Source organism: Narcine bancroftii, chromosome 7, assembly GCF_036971445.1.
Source record: "Narcine bancroftii isolate sNarBan1 chromosome 7, sNarBan1.hap1, whole genome shotgun sequence".
Classification (NCBI taxonomy): Eukaryota; Metazoa; Chordata; class Chondrichthyes; order Torpediniformes; family Narcinidae; genus Narcine; species Narcine bancroftii.
In genome coordinates, this window is record NC_091475.1 from 202,288,235 (window position 1) to 202,315,379 (window position 27,145).

General features: G+C 43.7%; 1 protein-coding gene across 6 annotated transcripts in view; it reads right to left on the bottom strand.

Annotated features, from left to right (window-relative positions):
• Positions 1-18,809, bottom strand: part of LOC138739621 (CD99 antigen-like protein 2) — an 87,227-nt gene extending 68,418 nt beyond the window's left edge. For 2 of the 6 annotated variants that reach the window (XM_069892024.1, XM_069892028.1), the window contains exon 1: positions 18,368-18,804. In XM_069892024.1, coding sequence (XP_069748125.1) covers positions 18,368-18,425 — 58 coding nt within the window. In that variant the 5' untranslated portion in view covers positions 18,426-18,804. Of the gene's footprint in view, positions 1-18,367 lie in introns of all 6 variants that reach the window. The other 4 variants (XM_069892027.1, XM_069892025.1, XM_069892023.1 and 1 more) reach the window with 3 other exon arrangements.
• Between the last annotated feature and the right edge of the window lie 8,336 nt (positions 18,810-27,145).

Genomic DNA, 27,145 nt, shown 5'->3' on the forward strand with positions numbered 1-27,145 from the left:
TGTGTGAGTGAGTGGAAGAGAGGGACGGCATACATTTGTGTGTCCGAGAGAGAGAGAATGAGAGGGACAGCATGTGTGTGTGTGTGAGAGAGAGAGAGAAAGAAAGAGAGATTATCATCATATACAGTAATTAGTATAATGTACAGATTTATCAAAATTCTTACCTACTGCAGCCATAAGGAATCCCCAAATGCAATAATATTAATGAACGCTATGGAGGATTCTTGCAAAATGAACTAAACAAACATGCAACTTCACTTTTAACCACATGAAAAGTCGGTTACATTGAAAGCCTTGAGTAATAGATATGAAGCAGAAAAGAAAACAAAGGTAGCCTGGTCCCTGTTCAAAGCATCCACGAGTTTCTGTTGTGGTTTTAGTTGACATTAGACAACTCACATACTTTTTTCCGTTAGAGGAATAGAGAAGAAACTAAAAACCAAAGAGTGATTTCAATGACAATAACAAAACTAATCATTACTTGTGAGCGTGTTTACACTAAAACACACACACACGACGTGATGGTGCGTATCCAACATATAAAATTGACAGAAAAAATAAATCACAACAGCTCTGAAATAGGTCCTTATTTCAAGTGAAACATTATACAACCAGCCATCTCCTCTTGTCTCGACCACAAGGGCTTTGAACAGGCTGTTCTAAGAACTCATAACCGGTCTTCAAAATAGGGTTTTCCCACAAGCTTGCCAGCTTGTCATGTTCCAATCCCCGCTGCCGCTGCTGACTGTAGAACTGAATTTTCTCTCTCTCTCTCTCTCTCTCTCTTTCTCTTTCTCTCTTTCTCTCTCTCTCAGAGAAAACCACACAACCCTCTTAGAACAGCAAACTGCACTCAGACAGTCTGCGGCACCGGACCCAATCTTCTGATTCCGTTCATCTGTTGCTTTCCAAAACAATAATCCATTACTCCTCAGCAGGTCCATTTAACACCTACTTGTGACATCCTTCAGCAAAGCAGTTTCCTTTGCCTTTACAAAGGTCCTGGGAGCCTGGACTGTTTAGCTTGAGCAGTACTCTGGTATTTTAAATGAGATCTGTGTTGTGAAGTGTTTGTGTTTGATTGTGACCTGCACTAAAAAAACGCACAATTTATCTCCTTTAAAACATATCTATATATAATATAAAATATAACATAATCTGTCACAACAAAAAGTGTAAGAACAAGAAAAATATGCTGAACAGGTACAAAGTAATTAAAATGTATCCTAGAATAAACATGAACCTCGCAACTAATAAATAGACAGAATTGTTATATCTCTTGTTCCTGCAGAAAAAAAAACCGAACTGAACCAAACTGTAACTAACTAATCCAAAATCTATACCCCCTAAAATAAAGAGAAAAAGCCACTGGGTTGCCTTAAACCACCAAACGGGTAACGGTAACCGGGACATTGGTGAATTGCCCAACATGTAAATAACGAACTTCAGGAAGAAATTATAAATGTTTTATTTGTTATATACAATATAGTAAACCACTGCATTATTCATTAAACATTGAAATATTCCATAAAAGTGTGCCACTTTTGATCAAACTTAACTTCAGTTTTCAAAACATTACATCTAATCTTCGAGGTTCAATCATGATTTGAGTCGTCCATTGTGCATAACTGGGAGGGAATAGAGTCCCTTCCATCTTAGCAAAATAGACCTTCTAGCCATTAAAGTGGCAAATCTATCACATGGCAATCCGACCCCGATAATCAACTGTTTTCTTCTCATCACACCAAGTAAGCGAATGAGGTTGAATAATAACCAAGAAAATACAGGTAAAGGTATTAAAAATGTCTTTCCAATAGTGACTTAATGCTGAACAGGAGCAAAACATATGAAAAAAAGGAAGCTAATTTATCTTTGGATAAATGTGCTCTATGTACTCTCTTGAAATGAATAAGTGAATGACGTGCACAAATGGAGGAAGAATGGATGAATTTTAAACACTTGGTCCTTATATCCTTGGAAAGAATAGTTTGTAATACACTCTCCCAAGCACTCTTAATTTTAATCATAGAAACGCAAGGTTTTTAGAAATTAATCCATAAATGAATCCCATTAAACACTTTTGACAAGGATTTAACCAGAAAAAAAAAGTCAATACATTTACTATCATGGGAGAATGGAAAAGTAGTAACTTGGTTTCTCAGAAACTCTCCAAATCTGTAAATATATTAAAAAATACTCAAAGGTCATATAACGGCCGTCTACAAATAGATCAAAAAATGAAGTGATAGCCCGTTTCTCTCCATTAATGAAAAACAACAATCAAGGCGAGATGGAGATTAGTCTATAAGAAGCAAAATCCATCGGATTTTTTTTTAGGTATCGACAAAATAGAGGCTTCATAAAAAGTAGCAGGAAGCTTACCCTTGGACAAAGCATCTGATAAAACTGTTAATCACTGAGGAGCAATTAATTGGACAAACAATTTATAAAATTCAACTGAGTAGCCATCAGGGCCAGGAGCTTCTCCTGACTGCAATGCTTCAATTGCTTTAGAAATTTCCTGTAATGATATGCGTTGATCTAGTTTATGTTGCCTGTCTGGCAAGAGCCCTGGAACAAACAAATCCTTCAGAAAATTATCCATATGAATTTATCAGAAGGGGACTCCGACGTATACATTTTTATAAAAAGCTTTAATTGCGTCATTTATTTCTTTATGATCCGCAGTCAGATTCCCATCTTGTTTACAAATTTTGGTAATTTGCCTCTGTATTCAGGCAGTTTTTAATTGATTTGCCAGTGAAATATTTATACTGCCTAATCCTACTGACCAACACCCAGACCATTGCCCTCCATACCCCTCCCATCCTTTTATCTGATCCATCTGCTATGTTTGCTCTTTCAAGAAGAAGAACTTTATGTGGGTTTAGCACTTAACCAACTATTTTCCTTAAGCTGCTTCAACCAACTTCCATAGGCAACCCCCGTTATATGTCACATCCAGTTTCTGACCAACCATGCATATTGCCTGCTGGGAAATGTAGTTCTTTTTAATTGGTTTTTATAAGAAATGCAATACAATGAGGAAAAGGGAACGAAATTGAAAATTCAATATAACATCTGTATATATTAAGATAAAACAACAAAGAATAAACTTGGTCCCCCCCTCCAGTGCAAAAGGTGAAAATTTAAAAAAACCCACCTAACCAAAATAAAATCAATAATTTGGGTGGTGTCGCATTTAAAAAATTGATGAAAGTTTGAACAAGCCTTTTGTGTGTACGAAGGAAATTCCAGATCATTCCAAGAAAACTGGAATTTCCACTTTACAATAATGATCATATTTCAAACTAATTCATTAGCTGCAGGGCATTTGGGAGGACACCACAAGATTACAAAAGTGTAAAAAAACCATCTGCCTGTTGTCAACAGGGGTTGGCTTTGGATCATAGACCATCCACTTACCACTCCAACTCCATCTAAAAGTTTGCAGATAACACAACTGCCATAGCCCAGATCTCAAACAATGAGATGAAGTACAGGAAGTGAAACACGCAAGTCTGCAGTTGCTCTGATTTGGAGGAGAAACACTGAATTGCTGGAGGAACTCAGCAGGTCTTGCATCATTCATAGGTGGTAAAGATATATAACTGACATTTCGAACCTGAGCCCTTCTTCAAGCCACTTGCAAAAAGCAGGCAGACGCTGGAATCAAACAGCTGGGAAGAAGGGAAGTAAGGGCATTGGGAGGAGATGGACAGACAAAAGCTGATAATAGACAGGAGGGCATGTGAGGAAAGGAGAGAATCGATTGGGGAGGAATGGCTTCTATGAATGAAGAGCTGAGGAGAGGAGACAGAAAGAGGAAAGAGAAAGAGAGCACTAGGGGAAAGGAGAAATAAGGATAGATGGGGGAAGGGGGGTGTAACAGAAACCGGAGAAGTCGATGTTAATGCCATCCAGTTGAAAGGTGATCAGAACAATTAACAGGTATTGTTCCTCTAATTTGTGGGTGGTCTCAGTCTTGCAGTGCATTGGACCATGGACAACATTGTCGTCATGGGAAAGGGGCGGGAGGTACAGGAAGCCGACAGAGAGTCACGAGTCATGGTATCAGAATACCAACTGCCTCACAATGTCAGCTGAATGAGGGAGCTGGTCTTTGATGTCAGGAAACAGAGAGGAGCTCCTGTTCCTGCATATACCAGCGGTGCTGAGTTGGAGAAGATGGAGAGCTTTAAGTACTGAGGAGTAAGTGTACATGACACTTCCCAGCTTTTAATATTTCTCAACTGCAAAACATGTCAGCTTCTAAGAGAAGTAAGCTTCGATATTCCAATGGTCTCTTATTCATCCAAATAAATCAATATATTACACACCCTCCCCACCCTGCATAAAAAGAAACCTAACTAAACTAAACTTTGTAATTGCAGCTGTAGTTTTAATTTTCCGTTGATAAAAGCAAATAAACATTTTCATAGCTTCATACTTCATAATGATGAGTCAGACAAAGCATATTGTAAATGATAACGATACTCAACTTCAAACAAATATAAACAAATTAAAATGATAATAAATGATTAATAACAGATAATAATGATCAATACAAAGAAAAGTTTTTCGAGGGCTCACATCTCTTCCATGCTTGTTCCAATAATGAGAACAACCGGTCCACTCAGATCTTATGACATATGACATCTTAGTAACAATGGTAACTCTACAAAAATAATTAATCCTTAAAGAAAAAGTACAAAAAAAAACATAAATCATAAACACAAGGTTTTAACCTCTACACTAAGTATCACCAACAATCTGTCCTTGTCCAACCTCTATTGAAGTTACAACCATTAAAGTACCCCAGCGATCCTACTTCCACAGGCACCTCCGGAAATTCAGCCCATTCCCCGTGGTCTCTTATCACGTAGATCCATCTTAGAAATGATCCTGTCTGGATGCATCACAGGTTGGAATGGGAACTGCTCTGCCCAAGACTGCAAGAAATTGCGAAGAATTATTCAACACTGGGGTGTCCCTTTCCTCTATTGACAACATTTACTGGGACTGACGCTTCAATAGGGCTTAAAGAGTTGTGGAGAACCCTTTCCATCCAGCAGACAGCATCTTTGACCCACTCTCATCAAGAAGGAGGTACAGGTGCATCCAAATCAGGAGTGCCAGGCTAAGAAATAGCTTCTTCCTCCCGGCTGTGAGATTGATGAACAGTAGCTGAGTAAATAATCCCAAAATATTTCTATACTGATATATTAATTTTAAATTATTTCTTTAACTACATATATGATTATTATGTGCTGTGTATTATGTGTGTTTCTGCATCCCCCGTGGTTCGAAGAAACGTTGTTTAGTCCGGTTGCAAATGTACAGTCAGATAATAATAAACTTGAATTTGAATTAAATGCAGCTCAGACCATCATGTAAGCCAACCTCCCTTCCTTCGACTCCATCTACACTCTGTCTCAGACATGCCACCACAGTCACACGCAATTCTCTCCCATCCCATCAGATAGAAGCCCTGGGCTTGACAACACCAACTGAGTTTAGTTTAGTTAGGTTTTTACTTTTGTGGGGTGAGGTGGGTGGGTGGGGGGGGGGGGGAAGGGTGTGAAATATATTGGTCAGGACCACATCATGTGCTGATAATGTGTAACGTTCTATATTCTAACATCTAGATTCAAGGACAGCGTCACTTACTACATTATCAGATTCTTGAAAGGATGTCTCATTGGTAAAAGATTATACCCTGAAACTTTTTAACCATATTGTTCCTTATATCCTGTCGGGTGATGCTGTCGTGGGTTTCTGAAGTCTAAAAAAAATTCAGGCAATGTGGAGGATTCTTCAGGAAGGTTTAACCTTTATTTGCAAGTAACAGCTGAGGCAATCAGAGAACAGGTCGCTGACCTCTTGCCAGAAACTGAATGCATCCTCTTTTGATGTTACAATCCTAAAACCTTGCTTGCTCAATCTATCAATCGATCTTTAACCTGCTGCCGTTATTCCTCATTCATTAATCTAATCATGTTTTGTTGGGACCAAGGAAAACTGCCTCAGAACCTTCGTGATGCCACCATCATCACCCTGTACAACAACAAAGGCGAGAAATCAGACTGCTCAAACTACAGGGGAATCACGCTGCTCTCCATCGCAGGCAAAATCTTCGCTAGGATTCTCCTAAATAGAATAATACCCAGTGTCGCCGAGAATATTCTCCCAGAATCACAGTGCGGCTTTCGAGCAAACAGAGGAACTACTGACATGGTCTTTGCCCTCAGACAGCTCCAAGAAAAGTGCAGAGAACAAAACAAAGGACTCTACATCACCTTTGTTGACCTCACCAAAGCCTTCGACACCGTGAGCAGGAAAGGGCTTTGGCAAATACTAGAGCGCATCGGATGCACCCCAAAGTTCCACAACATGATTATCCTACTGCACGAAAACCAACAAGGTCGGGTCAGATACAGCAATGAGCTCTCTGAACCCTTCTCCATTAACAATGGCGTGAAGCAAGGCTGTGTTCTCGCACCAACCCTCTTTTCAATCTTCTTCAGCATGATGCTGAAACAAGCCATGAAAGACCCCAACAATGAAGACGCTGTTTACATCCGGTACCGCACGGATGGCAGTCTCTTCAATCTGAGGCGCCTGCAAGCTCACACCAAGACACAAGAGAAACTTGTCCGTGAACTACTCTTTGCAGATGATGCCGCTTTAGTTGCCCATTCAGAGCCAGCTCTTCAGCGCTTGACGTCCTGTTTTGCGAAACTGCCAAAATGTTTGGCCTGGAAGTCAGCCTGAAGAAAACTGAGTTCCTCCATCAGCCAGCTCCCCACCATGACGACCAGCCCCCCCACATCTCCATCGGGCACACAAAACTCAAAACGGTAAACCAGTTTACCTATCTCGGCTGCACCATTTCATCAGATGCAAGGATCGACAACGAGATAAACAACAGACTCGCCAAGGCAAATAGCGCCCTTGGAAGACTACACAAGAGTCTGGAAAAACAACCAACTGAAAAACCTCACAAAGATAAGCGTATACAGAGCCGTTGTCATACCCACACTCCTGTTCGGCTCCGAATCATGGGTGCTTTACCGGCATCACCTACGGCTCCTAGAACGCTTCCACCAGCGTTGTCTCCGCTCCATCCTCAACATTCATTGGAGCGACTTCATCCCTAACATCGAAGTACTCGAGATGGCAGAGGCCGACAGCATCGAATCCACGCTGCTGAAGATCCAACTGCGCTGGGTAGGTCACGTCTCCAGAATGGAGGACCATCGCCTTCCCAAGATTGTGTTCTATGTCAAGCTCTCCACTGGCCACCAAGACAGAGGTGCACCAAAGAAGAGGTACAAGGACTGCCTAAAGAAATCTCTTGGTGCCTGCCACATTGACCACCGCCAGTGAGCTGATATCGCCTCAAACCGTGCATCTTGGCGCCTCACAGTTTGGCGGGCAGCAACCTCCTTTGAAGAAGACCGCAGAGCCCACCTCACTGACAAAAGGCAAAGGAGGAAAAACCCAACACCCAACCAACCAATTTTCCCCTGCAACCGCTGCAACCGTGTCTGCCTGTCCCGCATCGGACTTGTCAGCCACAAACGTGCCTGCAGCTGACGTGGACATTTTACCCCCTCCATAAATCTTCGTCCGCGAAGCCAAGCCAAAGAAAAGAATCTAATCATGTTTCAAACCACATGCTCCATCATCTCCCACTGCTATTATCTTTTTCTCATCTTCCTTACCACATGTCCCATCCCATCTCGCCAATCTTATCTTTTACCCATCCATTATTATGGCATGGAATTTGCAAACAGTACATGGTTACATAGTGATTGTTCAATAGATACATATAGATACATAATAAGTAAAACAGTAAATGTCTATAAGTGCAAAGTAAATGTAAAAAGTAATTGTTAAAGGATACAAAATAAACATTTCCATAATGTCTATGTCCATTGATGATGCAATGCTTTGAGAGGTTGGCAATGGTGCAAATCAACTCTCGCCTCAGAAAGGACCTGGATCACTTCCATTTGCCTACCGCCACTACAGATCAATGGGGGGGGGGGGGTGGCATCTCACTGGCCCTTCACTGAATGTTGTACCACCTGGACAATGAGCACAACTACGTCAGGCTGTCATTCGTTGTCAATAGCTCAGCGGTCAATACCACCACACCATCAAACTGATAATCTTACTCTCAGATCTGGGACTCAACTCCTCACTTTGCAGTTGGATCCTTGACTTCCTCTTCGGCAGGCCCCGCCGTGCAGCGTGGATTGGGAAACCTCTAGCCCGAACTTCGACTGAACAGTCTCACGGTCCCTCGGTGACATGAAACGTAAACTTCATGACTTCGATGGGCTGAAAGGCATGTTTCCATGCTGTAACTCTCCAGGATTCTATGACCACTAGATCACAACCAGTGTACAATACCATGTGATAGCAACCCTTATTTGTGGCAATGAAATCTGGATTCTATTAAAACATCAACCACTCCAACAAAGAATGTATCAACGCTGATTTTGACAATTTCTCAGATTCTCAATGGAAAGACAATTGCATCGACCACATCCTGCCTAAGGTTAATGCTTGCAATTCCGTTCGTAACTGTCTGCACGCATTGTATGCGTACTTCACCCATCAAGTTCCCTACTTCTAGTTCAGTGATGGGCAAAGAACTCACCAAAGTCAAGAGCAACATTACCAACAGCAGGCTCAAAAACAACTCTGAAAAGTATTTAATTCACACGAAGTTGGCAAGTTCAAGCTACGAAGAAACTACTCTGGTCCAAAGTAAAGAAGAGGCCTGCAGGCACTCGGGTCGAGTGCAGTGCTGCAGAAACCCAGCAGGCCATGCAGCGTCCACACAAAGCAGTAGATGTTAAATATTTCGGGCCTGAGCCCTTCTTCGGGTATCAGACCCCACTTCGGCACATATCTGAAGAGGGGGTTGGGGATGAAACATCAATCACCCATTGATTTCCATGGATGCTACATGATCTGCTGAGCTTTTCCACTACATGGCACTCTGGCGTTGAAGCCTTCAAAAGGGGGAAGCTCCTAGTTTCTTATGTTCCATTCAAGTCTTCCCAGTATGAAAATAGTTGACCTGTTCTGACCTCAACTCCTCTTTTGTGCTAGATAAGCATTGTCCTTAATCTTTCAAAAACATACCTACCTTCTTTTTAAATATATAGAAGATAGAAATCTGGAGCGCAGTATTTTGCCGACCTAATAACCTACCCATGTACCTCTCTAATAGCCTCTCAAAAGGTCTTATGGTATCTGCCTCCACCATGATCGTCAGCAGCGCAGTCCATGTGTGTGAAAAACTTACATCCCCTGTACTTAACACCCCATCAAGTTAGCCATTTCAGCCCTAGGTTAAAGCATCTGGCCATTCACACAATTAATGTCTCTCATCATCTTATACATTACTATCTGGTCACCCCTCATCCTCCGTTGCTCCAAGGAGAAAAGACCAAGTTCACTCAACCTATCCACATGGCATGCTCTCCAATCCAGGCAGCTTCCTTGTAAATCTCCCCTGCACCATCTCTATAGTATCCAAACCCTATCTGTTGTGAGGTAACCAATGGTTCATCTTCCCCAACCCTCAGAGGTATTGTAACAGAGTATATAGATATGTTTTTGGGAGATAAATTGGCAAAAGGTTTTGTGGTGATATGTAATTACACCACTAGATCACCAGGGGTCATCCCAGTCACCTTGTATATAAATCTGTCTTATACTCGCACTGCTGTTGTGGTTATTGTCAGTACAATTTAATAAACTAACATCATAGCTACTAGGATAGAAGCTGCTTCTGCTCCAATGCGCATTCCCAACCACCTGGAGACTCTTCCTGAGGAATGGAATCCAGGAGTGACCAGCACACACGTGCATCAGAGGTCAGAGACGGTGAGGGACCACTGTACTGGATTCGTGGTGAAATGCAGGGAAGACCACAGAAGTATGATAGGGTAGGTAAGAAATGGCCAAGAACCCTGTCTGCCCATGGGTTTGCCGGTACAGAGGCCGCCGACCCTAAACCCCAGTCCGATCAGAAAGGGGCCACTACAAGTGTGGGTGGAAGAATCTCTACAAGCCATGATCCCGATCACCACATATGTGCAGAATTCCCGTCCGCTCCAGAGCCAGGGAATAACAATTTTTTAAGGGACGGTGAATGTGGTGATATGTAATTACATCACTAAGTCACCAGGGGTCATCCCAGTGACCTTGTATATAAAGCTGTCTTATACTCACACTGCTGGTGTGGTTATTGTCAGTACAGGTTTGTTACTGTAGGTCACATGCAAACACTTTAAAACAGATCTTATTTAAAATACTGGAGCTCACCCGCATGCTAGACATATCAGCTCCACAGTTTTTGCAAGAGCTTTGAAGAGTGCTCAAGACACTTCATTAATGGATTATTGTTTACAAAAGGCAACAAATGAAAGATCTTGGTGGTGCCGCAGACTGTCTGGAAGAAAACTTGTTCTAAGAGGGTCGTATGGTTTTGCAAGCAGTCAAATAGGCTTTCTCTCAGAGAGAAAGAAAGAGACAGAGATCATTCTACAGTGTTATAGCCAGCTACAGCAGCTGGGACTGGAACAGGACAAGCTGGCAAGCTTGTGGAAAACATCATTTGGAAGATGGCCTGGTCAAAGCCCTTGTAGTTCATGCAAGAGGAGAGGACTGGCTGTCCAATGTTTCACTTGGAATAAGGGAAACAAAAAGGAACTCTGTGGTGACCAGAAAGAAAGAGGTTATCATCTGGAGAACCCTGAAGGGGCAAGATTCATCAGCAAGATACTGAAGTGGATGATGGAAGTACATCAGTTGTGGATGTCCTGGAACAACAAATCTCTCTCTGAAAACCGACAAGAACCTTCATGAGTGGTAACCATTTAACTTTCAAGCACCAAAGCCTGGTGAACTTTATAAATATTAAATTCTGTGCACAGTATAAGAATTGCCTGCAACCAGTGAACTTGGAGGAATGAGAAGTGAGATTGGACTATGAACCAAAGAACTTTTCTGAACTTACACATACTTGTGCACTTAGAATTAGAAGGGGATTAATTTAGGTTAAGTAAGTTAATAGTGATAAGTTAGTTTGATTCTATTTTCATGTTGAATGATAATTAAAAGCAACTTTTGTTTAAATAACCATTTGTCTTGGTGAATATCTATTGCTTCTGGGATATGGGGTCCCCTGGGCTCGTAACAGTATAGAGTTCCAGAGATTCGCTGCCTTCTGTGAGAAAAAGACTCTTGCAAACTTCTACAGGCAAACATTGGAGAGTATTCTGACTGGTTGCTTCGCAGTCTGGTATGGAGGCGCCATGCTACAGAGAGCTGTGAACTCGACCTGCACCATCACAGGCATCAGTCTCCACTCCATTGAGGACATCTACAAGAGGTGGTATCTTAAGGAGGCAGCCTCTATCTTCAAGGACCTCCACCACCCAGGCCATGCCCTCTTCACTCTGCTACCTTCAGGCAGGAAGTACAGGAGCCTGAGGATGAACACCCAGTGCCACAAAAACAGCTTCTTCCCCTCTGCCATCAGATTTCTGAACGGACAACGAACCACAGGCTCTATCTCACTTTCTCCTATTTTTGCACTAATTTATTTATTTTTAAATGTAATTTTATAGCAATATTTCCACTGTAATGCTGCCACAAAAACAATAATTTTGTGCCATGTTCATGACAATAAAATCTGATCCTGAAAATGTTCCTGCTACCTTAATTTTAAATGACCATCTCCTAATCTTGTAACCATGTCCCCTTGTTTCCAGCAGTAACATCTCAAATTCTACTTTGCAAAGCCACATACAGATTAATGACTGGAGTTCTGGGCATTGCCTTACAGGAAGGATGTGAAAGCTTTGGAGAGGGGGCAGAAGAGATTCAGATGAATATTACCCAGTTTGGAGGGTATTAGTGGGAAGGAGACACTGAGCAAACTTAAGCCCCTTTCACACTTGCATCCCACTAAATTGGCTGTTCAGTGTCCCAGGAGAGGAATGGGGGTTTGGCTTTTCACACTTGACCACTCCTGACTGGGACACTGAATGCTTTCACACTTGCAAGGAGCCATCCCCAGGGTTAGGACTGTTCTACCTTCTACCGGTGACATCATGATGCATTGAATGATGGTGGACCTGTCCTAAATCTGATCAATGTATTATCGTCTTATATTCAAACAAAATTAATTATGCCTAACTATATCATAATAAAGCTTTATGTACAGCACAGTTTGAGCCCTTCAGACCCTGTTGTTGTGCCGACCTATACATGTCCTACCAATAAACAGCAATAGCGGACAATTTTTAAACAGTGTGGGAAAGTTGGTAGCGCTTTAGCGCACAATTTGTAAAGGGGAAAGACCCAGAGCATGCATGGAAGGGTTTCTCTGCCACCCGGCATTCTGGGAAGTCAGGACCTCCATCGCTTTCTTGCCCACAGTCTTTATAAAGTGTGCACTAAAGGGCAACCAACTTTCCCACACTGTTTAAAAATTGTCCGCTATTTCTATTTATTGCTATTTATTTCCACTTTCTCTCTCTCCCGCTGGAACTTTCCCACGGCAAAGTTTATACCTTCATTTTAATCTTTTCTTCCTTCATGTTCCTCCACTCATGCAAAAACTTGGGTCATTTCAATTCCACAGTGAAATTGCCCGTTCTACACTTGCCTCATCTCAGTACTGGCATCTGCAAATTGTACTAGGGGTCTAAACTGTCAATCATCGGCATGAGTTGATGTCATCTGATGCGCCGGCAAGTCGATTTTCCTTTCACACTAGACACTTTAAAGTCCGTTTGGCCGCTAATCCTGGGACCACTTGCAAGGAGCTTTAGGTTGTTTTCTTTCAAGCAGCCATTCTCAACCGGGAGCATATCCATCCCACCCCCACCCCCGACTCGCCACCTCTGTGGGAGATGGGGTCGCAGCGCATTTAAAAGGGGACCAAGGACTGAAAGCATAGTGCATTTTAAAAAAAAATAATTTTTATGTCATCAAAAGGAAAAAAAACATCTAAACTTGACTGCTTCACAGTGAGGGGCCCCGCAAACTAAGGGGACCATAGGCAAAAAAAAGGTTGAGAAAGGCTGCTACGGAGTATTGAAGGCTGACAGGAGAGCTGAGTGATTGTTCAGATAAACAGGGACATAGACAGGAAAGATATTTGGAGTCCTTCTCTTAGGGTAGAAATATCATACATTAGGGGCATAGCTTAAGGGGAAAGGGGAAAAGTCTATGGAAAATTTAAAACACTTCCATTTATTAGTTAGAGAGACACCTGGAATGTGCTGTCAGGGATGTGGTGGAAGCAGATATAGTATAACAACAATGTCCAAGAGGCATGCAAATGCAGAATAGATGGAGCAGAAAGTGATATAGACCACGGGCAGGTAGATATGCAGCTGAGACTGGCATCAGACATCAAGAGTTAAAGGGTCTGCTTCTGGGCTGCATTGTTCCATGTGCTATGCTTTGTCATACAGTCTTGAATGGAGGGACATGGCCCAGAATTTCAATCATGCCTACCCATATGCTGCCTGACCTGCCGCGTTTTGCTCGCATTCCTCTGCTCTTATTTCAGATTTAAACTATCAGCATTTTAAACAAAAAGAGATGGCCTTAAAAGAGAACCCAACATTAGATCACAAGACTTAGAAGAAGTAGTCCTATCGAGTCTGCCCCGCCTTTCTAGTCATGAGCTGACTCATTCTCCCACTCACCCCCACTCCCCGGCTTTCTCCCCATCACCCTTGATGCCCTGACTAATACCTGTCAATCTCTGCCTTCGATACACCCAACCATCTCGCTTACACAGCCGCCTGTGGCAACAAGTTCCACAGACTCACGACCCTCTGACTAAAGAAATTTTCCCGCATCTCTGCTTTAAATTGACGCCCTTTTATCCTGATATTGTGCCACCTTGTCCGAGACTCCCCTACCATGGGAAGCATCCTTCCCGCATCTACTCTGTCCATCCCTTTCAGTATTTGAAATGCCCTGCAATTAATTTCCCCTGTAATGAGCAAAGCTTGCACAGTGGGTCCGCCTTAAGCCATACCAGGGCAGCATGGTTAGCGTAGGGCGGCGCGGTTAGCGTAGGGGATATCACAACGCTATTATAGCCCCAGTAACCTGGGTTTGAATTCAGCACTCTCTGTAAGGAATTTGTACATTCACCCAAGTCTGCCCGAGTTTCCTCCGGTGTTCCGGACTCCTCCCATATTCTAAAGACATATGAAGTCAGCAGGTTAATTGGTCACAAGGGTGTAATTGGATGGCATCAGCTTGCGGGCTGTTTACAATGCTGTATTTTTAAATTTCAAAAATAAATTAAAGCAGCTAACAGAAGCTGTTGGGAAGTCTAGTTTCTTCGGGAGAGACTTCCTCATTCTTCATTAAGACCACGGCTTCTGGCCTTTTGTGTTGCAATGCATATAAAGGTGGCTGTTTTGACCAATCTGGGCTTCAAAGTTCCTTTCACACAGGTGGCAGAGGTACAGGGATTTTATGGCAGCGATTTCCGAAATTCTCTTTTCCTCTCTGCTTCCTCTATTCTGGGTTCCTCAGATGAATGAACACTGTGTTTCACGCAGATACACCAAACAGGACCGTCCAGTTGCTGGTTGTTGAGTGGTGTATGTCAATGCTGAACCTCTTCATGCTGTTTGAATCTATTTTTTGTTATCCCCCACAGATGGTGTGCCCTCTGCCATCTCTCCGTGGAATAGCTCGTTTAGTATTCTGTCATCAGGGACATCTCTCACATCCCCTGAGTAATGATGGTCACCACAAGTTCCAACTTCCAAGCTCATTATCATCTAACTCTACATTTAAAACCAGACAAAATCGCGTTTCTCCGGACCGAAGTGCACAGGCACACACAAAATTTCAGGATGATTGACTCAGTTACAAGATACTGTTCATCGATCTCACATTCTGTGGGAAGAAACTGTTAAAAGCTCACGGAAATGCTGGAGGAACTCAGCCAGTCTTTCAGCGTCCATAGCAGACAAAGATATATCACCATCATTTCGGTCCTGAGTCCTTGAAGAAACGTCGGCAATATATCTTTGTCTCCTATGGACGCTAAAAAGACTGGCTGGGGTCCTCCAGCATTTCGTTGCGTTTTTATTACAATCACAGCAATTGCAGACTTTGGTGTTTCACTCGGGAAGAAACTATTTCCCAGCCTGGCAGTTCTGAATTTGATGCTCCTGTACCTCCTTCTTGATGGCAGTGTGTCAAAGATATTTTGTGCTGGATGGAAAGGGTCCTCTACAATTCTTTGAGCCCTACTTAAGCCACACTCCCGGTAAACGTCACCAATAAAGGGAGACACCAGTGATCTTCTCGGCTGTTTTCATTATCCTCTCTATTGACTTCTGATCCAATGCTTTGCAGTTCCCCTATCATTCAATGATGTGGCCAGACAGGACGGTCTCAAATGTGCTCCTGTAAAATGTTGTCAGGATGGGGGCTGGTGGCCTTGCCTTCCTCAACTTCCTTAGTGTAGATGATGCTGCATCTTTCTTGACTAATGAGGAGGTGTTGTGGGTGCAGGAGAGGTCATCCTCTATATACACACCACGCAACTTTGTGGTCTCTGCTCTCTCCATGACAGAACTATTGATGTGTAATGGAAAATGGTCGACCTTCATCCTTTGTCCATTATCTCCTTTGCCTTGTTCACTTCAAGACTCAGGTTCTTGTCATCATGCTATTTGACGAGTCTCCCAACCTCATTGCTGTTGATGAGGCTAGCTCCTGTTATACATTTATCATTCCTGATTACTCTGTACAGAATCTGGCAGTGCAATCATGAGCTAACAGCTTGAACAGTTGTGGGCACTAATCTCCAAAATGCACAAGTACTCAGTGTGATGGGATTTGAAATTTTGCCACCATCCCGGATTGTCTGTGGTCTTTTGGTCATGAAGTCCAGAATCCAGTTGCAGGTAACAACTATTTGGTTCACTCATATTTTCTAAAGTTTTTTTTTCTCTCTCTCAGAGGGCAGAAAACCCCTGAAATTCTCTGTCCTCAAAGGTGGTTGCAATGGTTCTCAATCTTTTTCTTTCCACTCACACACCACTTTATGCCACAGGTGCTCCGTGATTAGTAAGGGATTGCTTAAGGTGGGATGTGAGGGGAAAGAAAAAGTCTGAAAACCACTGTTTTAATCGTCCCTCATTGACTCGTTATGTGCATGGTTTCGTAACTCCAAAGGATATGGCCCAATGACCATTTTCCCTCAAGCAAAATATTTCGGTAATAAGTGGATCTAGAGCAGTGAATCTCAACCTTCCCTTCCCACCCACATCCCACCTTAAACAATACCTTAAGGTGGGGATTACTTAAGGTGGGATGTGAGTGGGAAGAATAAGTTTGAAAACCAAAGTGTAGAGACTGGATTATTCAATGCATTTAAAATGGAGTGAGATGAACATTGGATTTTTTAAATTAAATGTAATGATACAGCACAGTAGAAGACCCTTCCAGTCGCTTAAACATGTACTGCCCAATTAACCCACAGATGCCAGAGCAGTGATCCATACTCTCTGCAGATTGTTAGTTCCTTTCTCCTGGACCCTGCTGACAGGGATGACCTTTACATTTTGGAGGGTGCCAGGAAACTGGAGCACCTGGAGTAATCTCACGAGAACACAGAAAGAATATATAAACTCCTTACAGACAGCACCGGATTTGAAGTTGGGTCACTTGGCACTGTAATATCTTTGTGCTAACGACTACACCAACTGGGCCAAAAAAGATTGAGGCATGAATAGTCCTGGGGAACTGGCACAGAGGAAGAGTTGAGGTTAACACAGATCACCCATGACCATCATAATGGCAGATCAGGCTCGAGGGGCCTTTAACATCCTTGTTCAGGATGGAAATCTGTGGCACTCTTCCAGTCTGACATGTACGCGAATACAGACAGCCAGCCACGTTATTGCATCTTAAAATATCATCTCAAGTATCCAAGCAGAGCACACTGTTCTGGGGTAATGGGGGAATGAACAGTAAAGGTCATCCCTGTCAGCAGGGTCCAGGAGAAAGGAACTAACAATCTGCAGAGAGTATGGATCACTGCTCTGGCATCTGTGGCATGATCCTGATCCAGTCATTGTTTTTTTTAATCTTACCCTGACCACCTCCAAATGATGCGGAATTAGACGCACCTCTAAGTGACAAGGAATAACTAGGAAATGCTTTTGTTTAATTGAAGTATTTTCTCCATGGTAATTCTGGCAAAATTCACCTGATGCTTGGAGAAGCTACCTGATAGTAAACTAAATTGGAATAAATATAGTTCCTGCATAGTACTAAAGCACATGGATAACTGTTCTGATGTCTATCGTGCACCTCTCGGTGCAGCGCTCCAGGATGAAAATCGTAAACTTCGCACAATTCATGAAGATTGAATTTTCCCCACCCTGATCCACTTTCACGGTTTCCACCTGTTCCCATTCTCTGAGCCCATTCCAGTACTTACTTTTCAGTTGTCTCCACCTCTCCTCCATCAGCCTACTCTCCTGTCAGCTCCTTGCCCATTCCCATCTCCATGTTTTTAGGCTTTCTCGCCCTCCCAGCTTGATCTCCAAAGACATGCCCGACCCAAAACTTTGCTTATTTCTCTTTGCGGATGCTGCCTGTCCAGCCTCTTGGTGTTGGCTCAATCCCAGCTGTGTCTATAATGTATTGGACAATGCTGACAAACAGGAGTGGGGGGGGGGGGGAAACGCAATGCCATCCAAATATGATTCTTTCGCCCTTCACAGGTAAAGAAGGACCTTTTACAACCTGTTTAGCCATTAGCCAAAATAAGCATGTGCTTAAGACACCAAGGGAAGGGGGCAGCACAGAGTTTTTTTTTCCCCAAGAGCTATACTTACCAATGGTGCAGCTGAACGCCCCCCCCCCCCCCCACCCCACCCCCACACAATAATTTTAAAAACACATTTAGTTCTGGGGTCTGGCCACTGAATTTTTAATCTATTATTTCATTCCTAATGTCTTGCCAGTGAGACTGGGATGAGGGTGGGGGGGGGGGGGGAGAACCATTATTGGGCTGTGCTTAGGGGATCAGTTGGCCATAATCTGGCCCTGCTGAGGAGGACACTCGGCCCACTGCACCTGTACTGGGCCAGCTGGTCCAGCCCTGGAGACTGGCAGGAGGGAAAAACTCTTCGCTAACTTCGCTGCCAACACATCCTCTTGACTGGAAGAAGGGGTTTGGGGGGGGGGGCACACATCTCGCCCTTAAATCCCCCAGTAATGAGGTGTAAACAATCTTAAGACAGACACATGGCTGGAAATTACATTGGAGCCTTACCGTACGCTGTGACAAGACATAGGAGGCAGGCAAAGAGGAAACTTCTCAAAAGCAGCATCGTGCAATGGGGAACCTCCAAAGTTGCACAAAGTTCCTCGCAACCCCCGTCACTCCCTCCAAAATCAACTTTGATCCTTGCGTGGGGTGCAAACTTGCAACAGCGAATGGAGCCAGGGCGCCGCCCCCTCCCCTTGTCCCTCGACGTGACGGACGGGCCCCTCCTCCAATGAGAAGCAAGGACTCCCCTGGACGTTCTGAGGAGCCCCACCTGGTTGAAACTGACAGCTGTCAGCGCCGGGGATTCCCGCTGGCGACCGGCTTGCGGCGGGCCTCACCCATGAGAGCGGGAACAAGGAGTCCAAATTGGGGGGGGTTAAAAATAAATTGTAGAAAAACCCCAGAAGCAAATAAAATCTCAATGCAAAGGTAAGACCTGCTTTACTTTGCACTTTTTCTTCCCACTCTGAGTGTTTGAAACTTCCCTCTGGAGGTGAAATTGAAGACTAGGTGGACTGCAAATACTGTTCAATGTCTGCAGAAGGGCGTGTTTCCCTCTTGCCATTGTGGTTAAAACGTCAGTGCAAAGCATATTACTGAGGTGAGTCATGGGAAAGATTGGAATACAGTCAAGTACAAAGCAAATAACATAATAAAGTACTTCTGGGTCATGGAAACTGCCTCTCCTGTCCATTGTAACTTATCCTGATCAAAATACTCGCCCCATTTCACAGTACGGTAACCGGCCAATTCGGCCCCATGAGTCCGTGCCACCCAATTTACCCCCCACCCAATTTACACCCCATTAACCTACACCCCCCCCCCCCCACCCGGGACGTTGTTGAAGGGTGGGCGGAAACCGGAGCCCCTGGAGAAAACCCACGCAAGGCACGGGGAGAGCGTACAGGCAGCGCAGGAATCGAACCCAGGTCCAGTCCCGCTCGCTGGCGCCGTAAAGGCATGGCGCCAACCGCGCCGCCCAGTGCCCTTGGTGACCCTCTGCCAGGCTGTGAGTTCTACATAAAAACACCAAAATGCTGGAGGAACTCCTGCTGGTCTTTTCTAGGAGATATATTGCCAGCGATATATCTTTGTCTCCTATGGATGCTGAAAAGACCAATAGGAGTTTACACTGTTTACAGTGTCTGCAGCCTATCATATTTCAGTGAGTTCTACATAGCTGGCCCTATCCTGGAAAAGATCGCAGAGTCAAACAGCACAGATTTGACCCACCATGTCCATGGAATGCATTGCCAGGAGTGGTGGTGGAGGCCTGTACAATAGGGACACTGAAAAGACTCTTAGACAGGCAAGTGGGTGTCAGAGAAATAAAGGGTTACGGGTGTGAGGAAGGGAAGGTTTGATTGGTTGAGTTGGTTTGTCTAGGTCGGCAGAACATCGTGACCTGGAGGGCCTGTGCTGTGCTGTGATATTCTCTGTTTGATGTTCATGCTGACCATCCTTTTCATGTCCTGAAATTTCTTGTGCCTCCACAGGTGCTTCTTAAATATTGTGACAGTAACCGTCTTCTCTACTTCCTCAGCCATTTCAGATGCAGATTTGATTCAGATATTCTAACCATTCTCTTTGTGGGAAGAGAAACAATGAACACTTTCACGAACAGAGATCTTGAAGGGACTCAGTGGTTCAGAAAGCGTTGGTGGACAGATTTGGATCGGGACCCTTTATCGGAATGTTATTCTGTCTCAATGAGAGGACCTGACCCTATACATTGACCGGCCATTTCTATCCATGGGTACTGCCTGATCCACTGGGCCCTTCCAGATTCTCTCTCTACTTACTCAAAATTCCAGCATCCGTTTTTCTCATTTGTGTCAGGTCCTGGTATTCTTGTTAGGACTGGGAAAACCAGAAAACAACTTCATTTCAAATTGCAGAGCAGGTGGAGCAGAGTTGGTTAGGCTAAAAGGAATATGTCTGATAGGGTGGGGCCCAGGTTGTCAAAGTGATTCCAATGTTTGCAGGACTGTCTGCTTAGTAGTGGTATGAAAGCAGAGAGAGAGAGAGACAGACAGACAGAGTGGAGAGAGAGAGAGGAGATATCTGAGAGAGAGTGAGAGAAACAAATTAAAGGCAGTTTTAAAGCCATGAAGTGCATCAATAAATGTTTTCATCATCAAGAGTGCTGTTGAAAACTGAATAAATGAGGACAATATTGTTGAACACCTGGATCATCTGAAGCTTTAAGGGAATGACTCAGTGCATGTGTAACTGCCTGCTTCTGAGTCACTGTTTGGTCTTGTTTCCAGTTAACTCAGAAACACTATCATCTTGATTACCCTGTGTGCAACACTGTTTCATGTTTAGGATTTCCCTCCATTTTTGCCTCTTCCTTTTCCAGTAAGGCAAAGGCCGTTCCTCACACCTTTTAGACTCATTGATGCCCACACTGAAACCCACTCTTGTGCCTGCACTCTCGTTAGTGAAGTTTTTGGAAGCCCAGAACAGTTCGGCATGGTTCACGCCCTTCAGCCCAACTCTGAAAGCCTACTCCACAACAATCTCATCCTTCCCTACCTCATATTCCTCTACTTGTGGCTATCCCGAAGGTCTTTTAAACATCCTGATGATACCAAACTCCACCCCCACCCCTAGAAATGCACCCAGACAAGTACTGCTCTCTGGGTCAAACATTTACCTCTGACATCTCCCCTAATCCTTCCTCAGCTCACGTTAGACAGATGTCCTCTAGTATTTGCTATTGTTATAGCTGGCTGTCTAAGCCCCTCCAAATCTTACCGAGGAGAACTTTATTCGAAGGAAAGCAGCAGATCAAGAAGATAACTCACTGTTGTTCTGTTGTACTTGCTACTTTCTTGATGCGTGGCGTGCAGTCACCGTTTGTTACTCACACTTTAAGGTTTAGTCGAGCAGGGGAGTAGCTACATCACATACCCTACACCGGTCTTCTTCTGGGGGGGGCTATCTTTGCGACCGAGCGCTGAGCTTCGGGAGGGACACACATGGAGCCGTGAGGGAAGGATAGCACCCACCTTGACAGCCAGATCAGCCAAATCATCCCTCGCGATCAACGGGGGTGACAGATGTCGCAGCCAGATCGCCCTCACCCCCATTTATTACTCTTACTTAATTGAAGTCAACTAGGAGACTTCTTGAAAGGTTAAAATGCATTGGATCCAGGATGCGAAAGTGAATAGGATACAAAATTAGTTTGATGGTCGGATAGAGAGGGTGGTAATGATGTCGGATTTCAGATTTCCAATTTCAGATTTATTGACAGAGTACCCTTTTTCCTGCGGCGAGGCCGAGTTATTACTTATTGGCAGCGCAAAATAAAACTGTACACTATGTGCACATGTAAACAAACAAAGGTAAACAAACTGTGCAATACAGTGGGAAACCAAAATCAAAAAATGCACGTAAGAAAATTAGCTTGTTTTGAGGAGGGGTACCAGCTGTTCCTGAACCTGGTGTTACAAGCCTTGCGGCACTGATACCTCCTTCCTGAGTTACACCTCAAACCAGCACAACAGACGATGCAATTCAAAAGGGTTAAATTTTAACTCTAAATGTATTCATGACTATTAACAATATAATGTCTTAACCCAATTAACCCCACTATAAGTATCTATAACAAATATACAAATATCATATCTTTATAAAAAATTTACCCAGACCATTACAGTCTGGGCCCAATTATTCAAAGAGAGAAAAATCCGTCAGTCAGTCAAGTAAGTCAGTCTGAAAACACAGTCCACAGAATTCAATCTCAAATCCCAATGTCCAAATTCAGTTCTTGACCTGACTAACAAAAGGATGACGTACTGAACGTTGGAGAGAGAAATGACTGAGATTGAGTTTTTCAAGGCTTCCTTAGATGACTTCCCTCCGTTCTCAAATTGTGGTTTTTAACCCTTAATTAACTTAGGAGTCATGTGCCTTTCACACAGCTCTCCAGTTGATCTCTGCTGCTCCCACTGCCATTGAGAACGTTCCATTCTCTCACAGCTCGACCCAACTGCATCACGAGTCACAACAGAGTTCCCAGCAGAATTCTATCCTTTATGATGACAGTCCACGGTCCAAAAAGGTCAGTCCATGGTCCATAACACCTGAATGTAGCAGCGAGGACAGAGCGGGTGCTGGGTGATATGACTCCTTGATGATTGCTGCTGCTCTCAGAAAGCTGCGTTCCCTGTAGATGCTCTTGATGGTAGGCTGGGTTTTGCCTATAATGTCCTGGACTATTTACAGGGCTTCACGCTCAGGGGTACTGATGTCCCTATACCAGATCATGAAGCAGCCAGTCAGCACACTTTCCACCGCACATCTGTAGAAATTGGCCAGGATTTCCAATTTCAGACCAAACGTCCGCAAACTCCTGACGAAGTAGAGATATTTCTTCACGATGCCATTAGGATGTTTGGTCCAGGAAAGATCCTCTGAGAGTGTGTCTCCCAAGAAATCAAGTGGAGAGTTGCTTTTCAGAACTCTGCTGTGTTCTTTTAGGTTTGTCATTTCTGTTAGCGATCTGGAGACAACGTTGGTGGCATGAAAATTAAGGCATCAGAACTAATGGTTTTTCATGGGCAGTGCAGATATAAAACCTACGACCCAAGGACCTCGCTGCCACGTCCCAGCTTGCTTGGCCACGGCATATGAACCATGGGTGTAAAGGGTGGGGCCAGAACTGCGCATACTGCACTCCACCTAAAAGCTCCTTTGCGCAAGCCCGAGGACGTCCTCCCCCTCCACGTCCTCCCCCTCAAATAAATCTCTTGGTAACCACCGCCAGTGGGCTGATCTCGCCTCCAACCATGCATCTTGGCACCTCACAGTTCGGCGGGCAGCAACCTCCTTTGAAGAAGACCGCAGAGCCCACCTCACTGACAAAAGACAAAGGAGGAAAAACCCAACATCCAACCCCAACCCACCAATTTTCCCCTGCAACCGCTGCAACCGCGTCTGCCTGTCCCGCATCGGACTTGTCAGTCACAAACGAGCCTGCAGCTGACGTGGACATTACCCCTCCATAAATCTTCGTCCGCGAAGCCAAGCCAAAGAAAAGAAGGTATATTACAAGATCTAGATCCATTAGAAAAGTGGACAAACAAATGGATGGTGGAATTTATCTCAGGCAGTGTGAGGTGTCGTGTTTGGGAAGTTAAACTAGGCTAGGACATGCCCAGTGAAATTGCAAGGCCCTGGAGAGTCTGATTGTACAGTATTTAGTTTCCTAAAAGTGGCGAGACAGTTAGAAAGAGTGCTGAAAAGTGCATATGGCCTGTTTTTAAAGCACTAAAGATGCTGGACAAGAAAGGATAGAAAATAGAAGTCAATCAAGGTTTTGGGCCTGAACCCTTCATCAAGAATCAACTGAGGCATTGAGTACAAGAGTTGCAATAAGCACACCAAAATGCTGGAGAAACTCAGCTGGTCTTTTCAGTTCATCATCAATAGAAGCCAAAGATATATTGCCAACATTTCGGTCCTGAGTCTACCTAATCCTTTATCATGCCCAATTTTGTTGGTCTGGATTCTTCCCCCATTGTTTAAATTCTGAGAGCTTCTGATATCTCCAGGTTCTGACTTCTCCTGATCTTTCCTTGAAGAAGGGCTCGGGTCCGAAACGTCGGCCCATATGTCTTTGTCTCCTATAGACGCTGAGATGACCAGCTGAGTTCCTCCAGCACAGCATCTGTGGTTCACCAGGAGATCTGGTGTCCGGTTATAATTGTGCAAATCACTGGCTGGCCAGAATTTAAATACTGTGAATTTTTGAATATTTCTATGTTCTACTTCGTGAGGAGTTTGAGGAGATATGATACGTCATCAAAGACTTGCAAATTTCTACAGGTGGACCGCGGAGAGCTTTCTGACTGGTTGCATCACTGACATGGACGTGCCAATGAACAGGACAGAGAAAGGCCACAAAGAGGTGTGAACTCAGCCAGCGCCATCATGCGTATCAGTCTTCACGCCATTAAGAGCATCTACCAGAGGAAGTGTGTCAAGAAAGCATCCTCGATCCTCAAAGATCCTCACCACCCAGGTCATGACCTTTTCTCACTGCCACCATCAGGAAGAAGGTACAGAAGCCTGAAGTAGTAACAATGGTACGGAAACAGCTTTTTCCCCTTTGTCATCAGATTTCTGAATGGACAATGAAACACACATGCACGTACATCCTCACTTTCCCTTCTTTTCCACTAACATTCATTTTTTAATCCAATTTAGAGCAGCTTTTCAATCGCAAAGCAATGAATTTCATGACATGTTCATGACAATCAAATCAGATTATATTCTATTAATATGAATTTTTAATACTTCTCTGTATTGAACGACAATCGCAATGTCTGCAGACTTTCTTGTTAACTTTGAACACTGTGGGCAGTTCTGGTCAGCTCACTTAAGGGAGAAGGTGATCAGTTCAAAGTCCAGATTTATTGTCAGATACATACATGACATCACATACAACCCTGAGATTTATTTCCTGTGGGCGAGACAGAATTACTCCTTATTGGTAGTGCAAAAAAATCTGTACTCAAGAAGATATGTATACAGGTAAAGAAATGTAAATAAATTGTGCAACACAGAGAGAAAAAAATCAATACAATGCAAAAGAAAAGGTCCTAAATGAGCCTTTAGCCCAGTGATTCTCAACCTTTTTCTTTCCACTCACATACCACTTTAAGTATTCCCTCTGCCAAATAGGTTGATAAAATAGATACTATAGGAGAGATGGTCAGTCACCTGCGTGGGTTAGTAATCTAAAATTAGAGGCATGGGTTTAAGGTGAGAGAGGAAAGATTTAATGGGGATCTGAGGTCCTTGTTTTTCCACATCCATCAGTCTCTATGGAATGAACTTCCCGAAGAGGTGGTGGAGGCCTCCGCAATGACAACATTGGACAGGAAATGTGTAGATGGTTATGGGCCCAATGCAGGCAAATGGGATGAGCATGAAAGAGTTAGGCCGAAGGGCCTACTTCACTCCAGGGGAAATAGTCGCAGCCAATCTGCTCTCTTCTTATAACTCATGGCAACGTTCCTGGCAACATTCCTGTGAATTTTTTCATGAATTTGTGGATCTGGACATTGCCAGCTGTTTTTCCACTTATCATCGGCCCCTAATTGTCCCTGTATTCAGAAGGGAGTTACGAGTGGATTGTGATTGTGAACCTAAAGATAGCTATGGGACAGATTGGTACAGGAGGCAGATAACTCTCCCTTAGGGACTTATTGAGTCAGTTAGGTTAGCATTTCAGACACTAGCAACTTCTAATTCCAGATCTATTTAATTTAATGAATTTAAGTTTTCTGCAGAGTGGATTTTGAACTCATGCCACTGCATTTAATGCCCCTATTACAGAGCCAGCGACCCGAGTTCAAAACCAGCACTCTTATTAAAGAGTTTGTACCCTGTGACCTGCATGGGTTTTCTCAGATTTCATGGAACACTACAATACAGTACAGGCCCTTCGGCCCTCAATGTTGGGCTGACCCATATATTCCTTTAAAGAATGTACTAACGCCCCCCCCACCCACCCCATAACCCTCTATTTTCTTCCATCCACTGTCTAATTCTCTTAAGTACCCATAATGTTTCAGCCTCCACCTTCAGGCATTCCAGGCACCCACTACTCTCTGTGAAAAAAACAACCTTACTCCAGATGTCACCCTTAAACTTTCCTCCCACCCTTCCAAATGTACGTGGGTTGTAGGTTAATTGGGTGTATTTAGGTGGCATGGGCATGTGGGCTGGAAAGGCCTGTTACCGTGCTGTATGTCTAAAGATAAAAGAGTAAAAAAAAATGTAAGGCAGCATGGTTAGGGTAGCTGTTCGCTCAACGCTATTTCAGTGCCAGCGACCTGAGTTTGAAACCGATGCTGTCTGCAAGAAGTTAGTACATTCTCCCTGCGTGGGTTTCCTCTGAGTGCTCCAGTTTCCTCCCACACTCCAAAAAACGTGCGGGTTTGTATTTGGGCACAGCGAACTTGTGGTCCAGAAGGGCCTGTTGCTGAGCTGGATTTCTAAAAAATATATCAAAACAGTTCTGACCTTTGGCCACGAGCCCAATAACTAAAACTCTCAATACCCTCCCCCCCCGCCACCCTCCCTGTTCATGAATAAGTAAAATGTAGCCACTTAACCTCACATACTTGAAATTAATAGAAAAATAAATTGAGTGTGTTCTGTGATGGAAAGATTGAATAAGCTGCCATACCACTTTAAGTATTCCCTATGCCAAATAGGTTGATAAAATAGATACTATAGGAGAGATGGTACGTCTTTTCCCCAATGGTTAGCAGTAGAGACAAAGAATACACAAGTTGAGTACCCTGCTTTCTAGATATAGAACGTTATCGCAAAGAAAATAAGCCTTTCAGCCCATCTAGCCTCTACTGAACTCTTATTCTGCCTAGTCCCACTGACCTGCACCCAGTCCATAACCCTCCATACCCTTCCCATCCATGTATCTGTCCAAATTTTTCTTAAATATTAGAATTAAGTCTGCATTTCACCACTGCAGCTGGCAGCATGTTCCATACTCCACCGCTCTCTGTGTGAAGAACTTCCCCCTTATGTTCCCCCTAAACATTTCCCCATCACCTTTAAACCATTTCCTCTAGTTTATACCCTCAATGGAAAAGGCCTACTTGTAATTATTCTATCTATATCCCTCATAATGTTGTACACTTCTATCAAATCTCCCCTCATTTTTCCCTGCTCCAGGGAATAAAGTCCTAACCAGTTCAATCTTTCCCTGTAACTCAGTTCCTGAAGTCCAGGCAACAT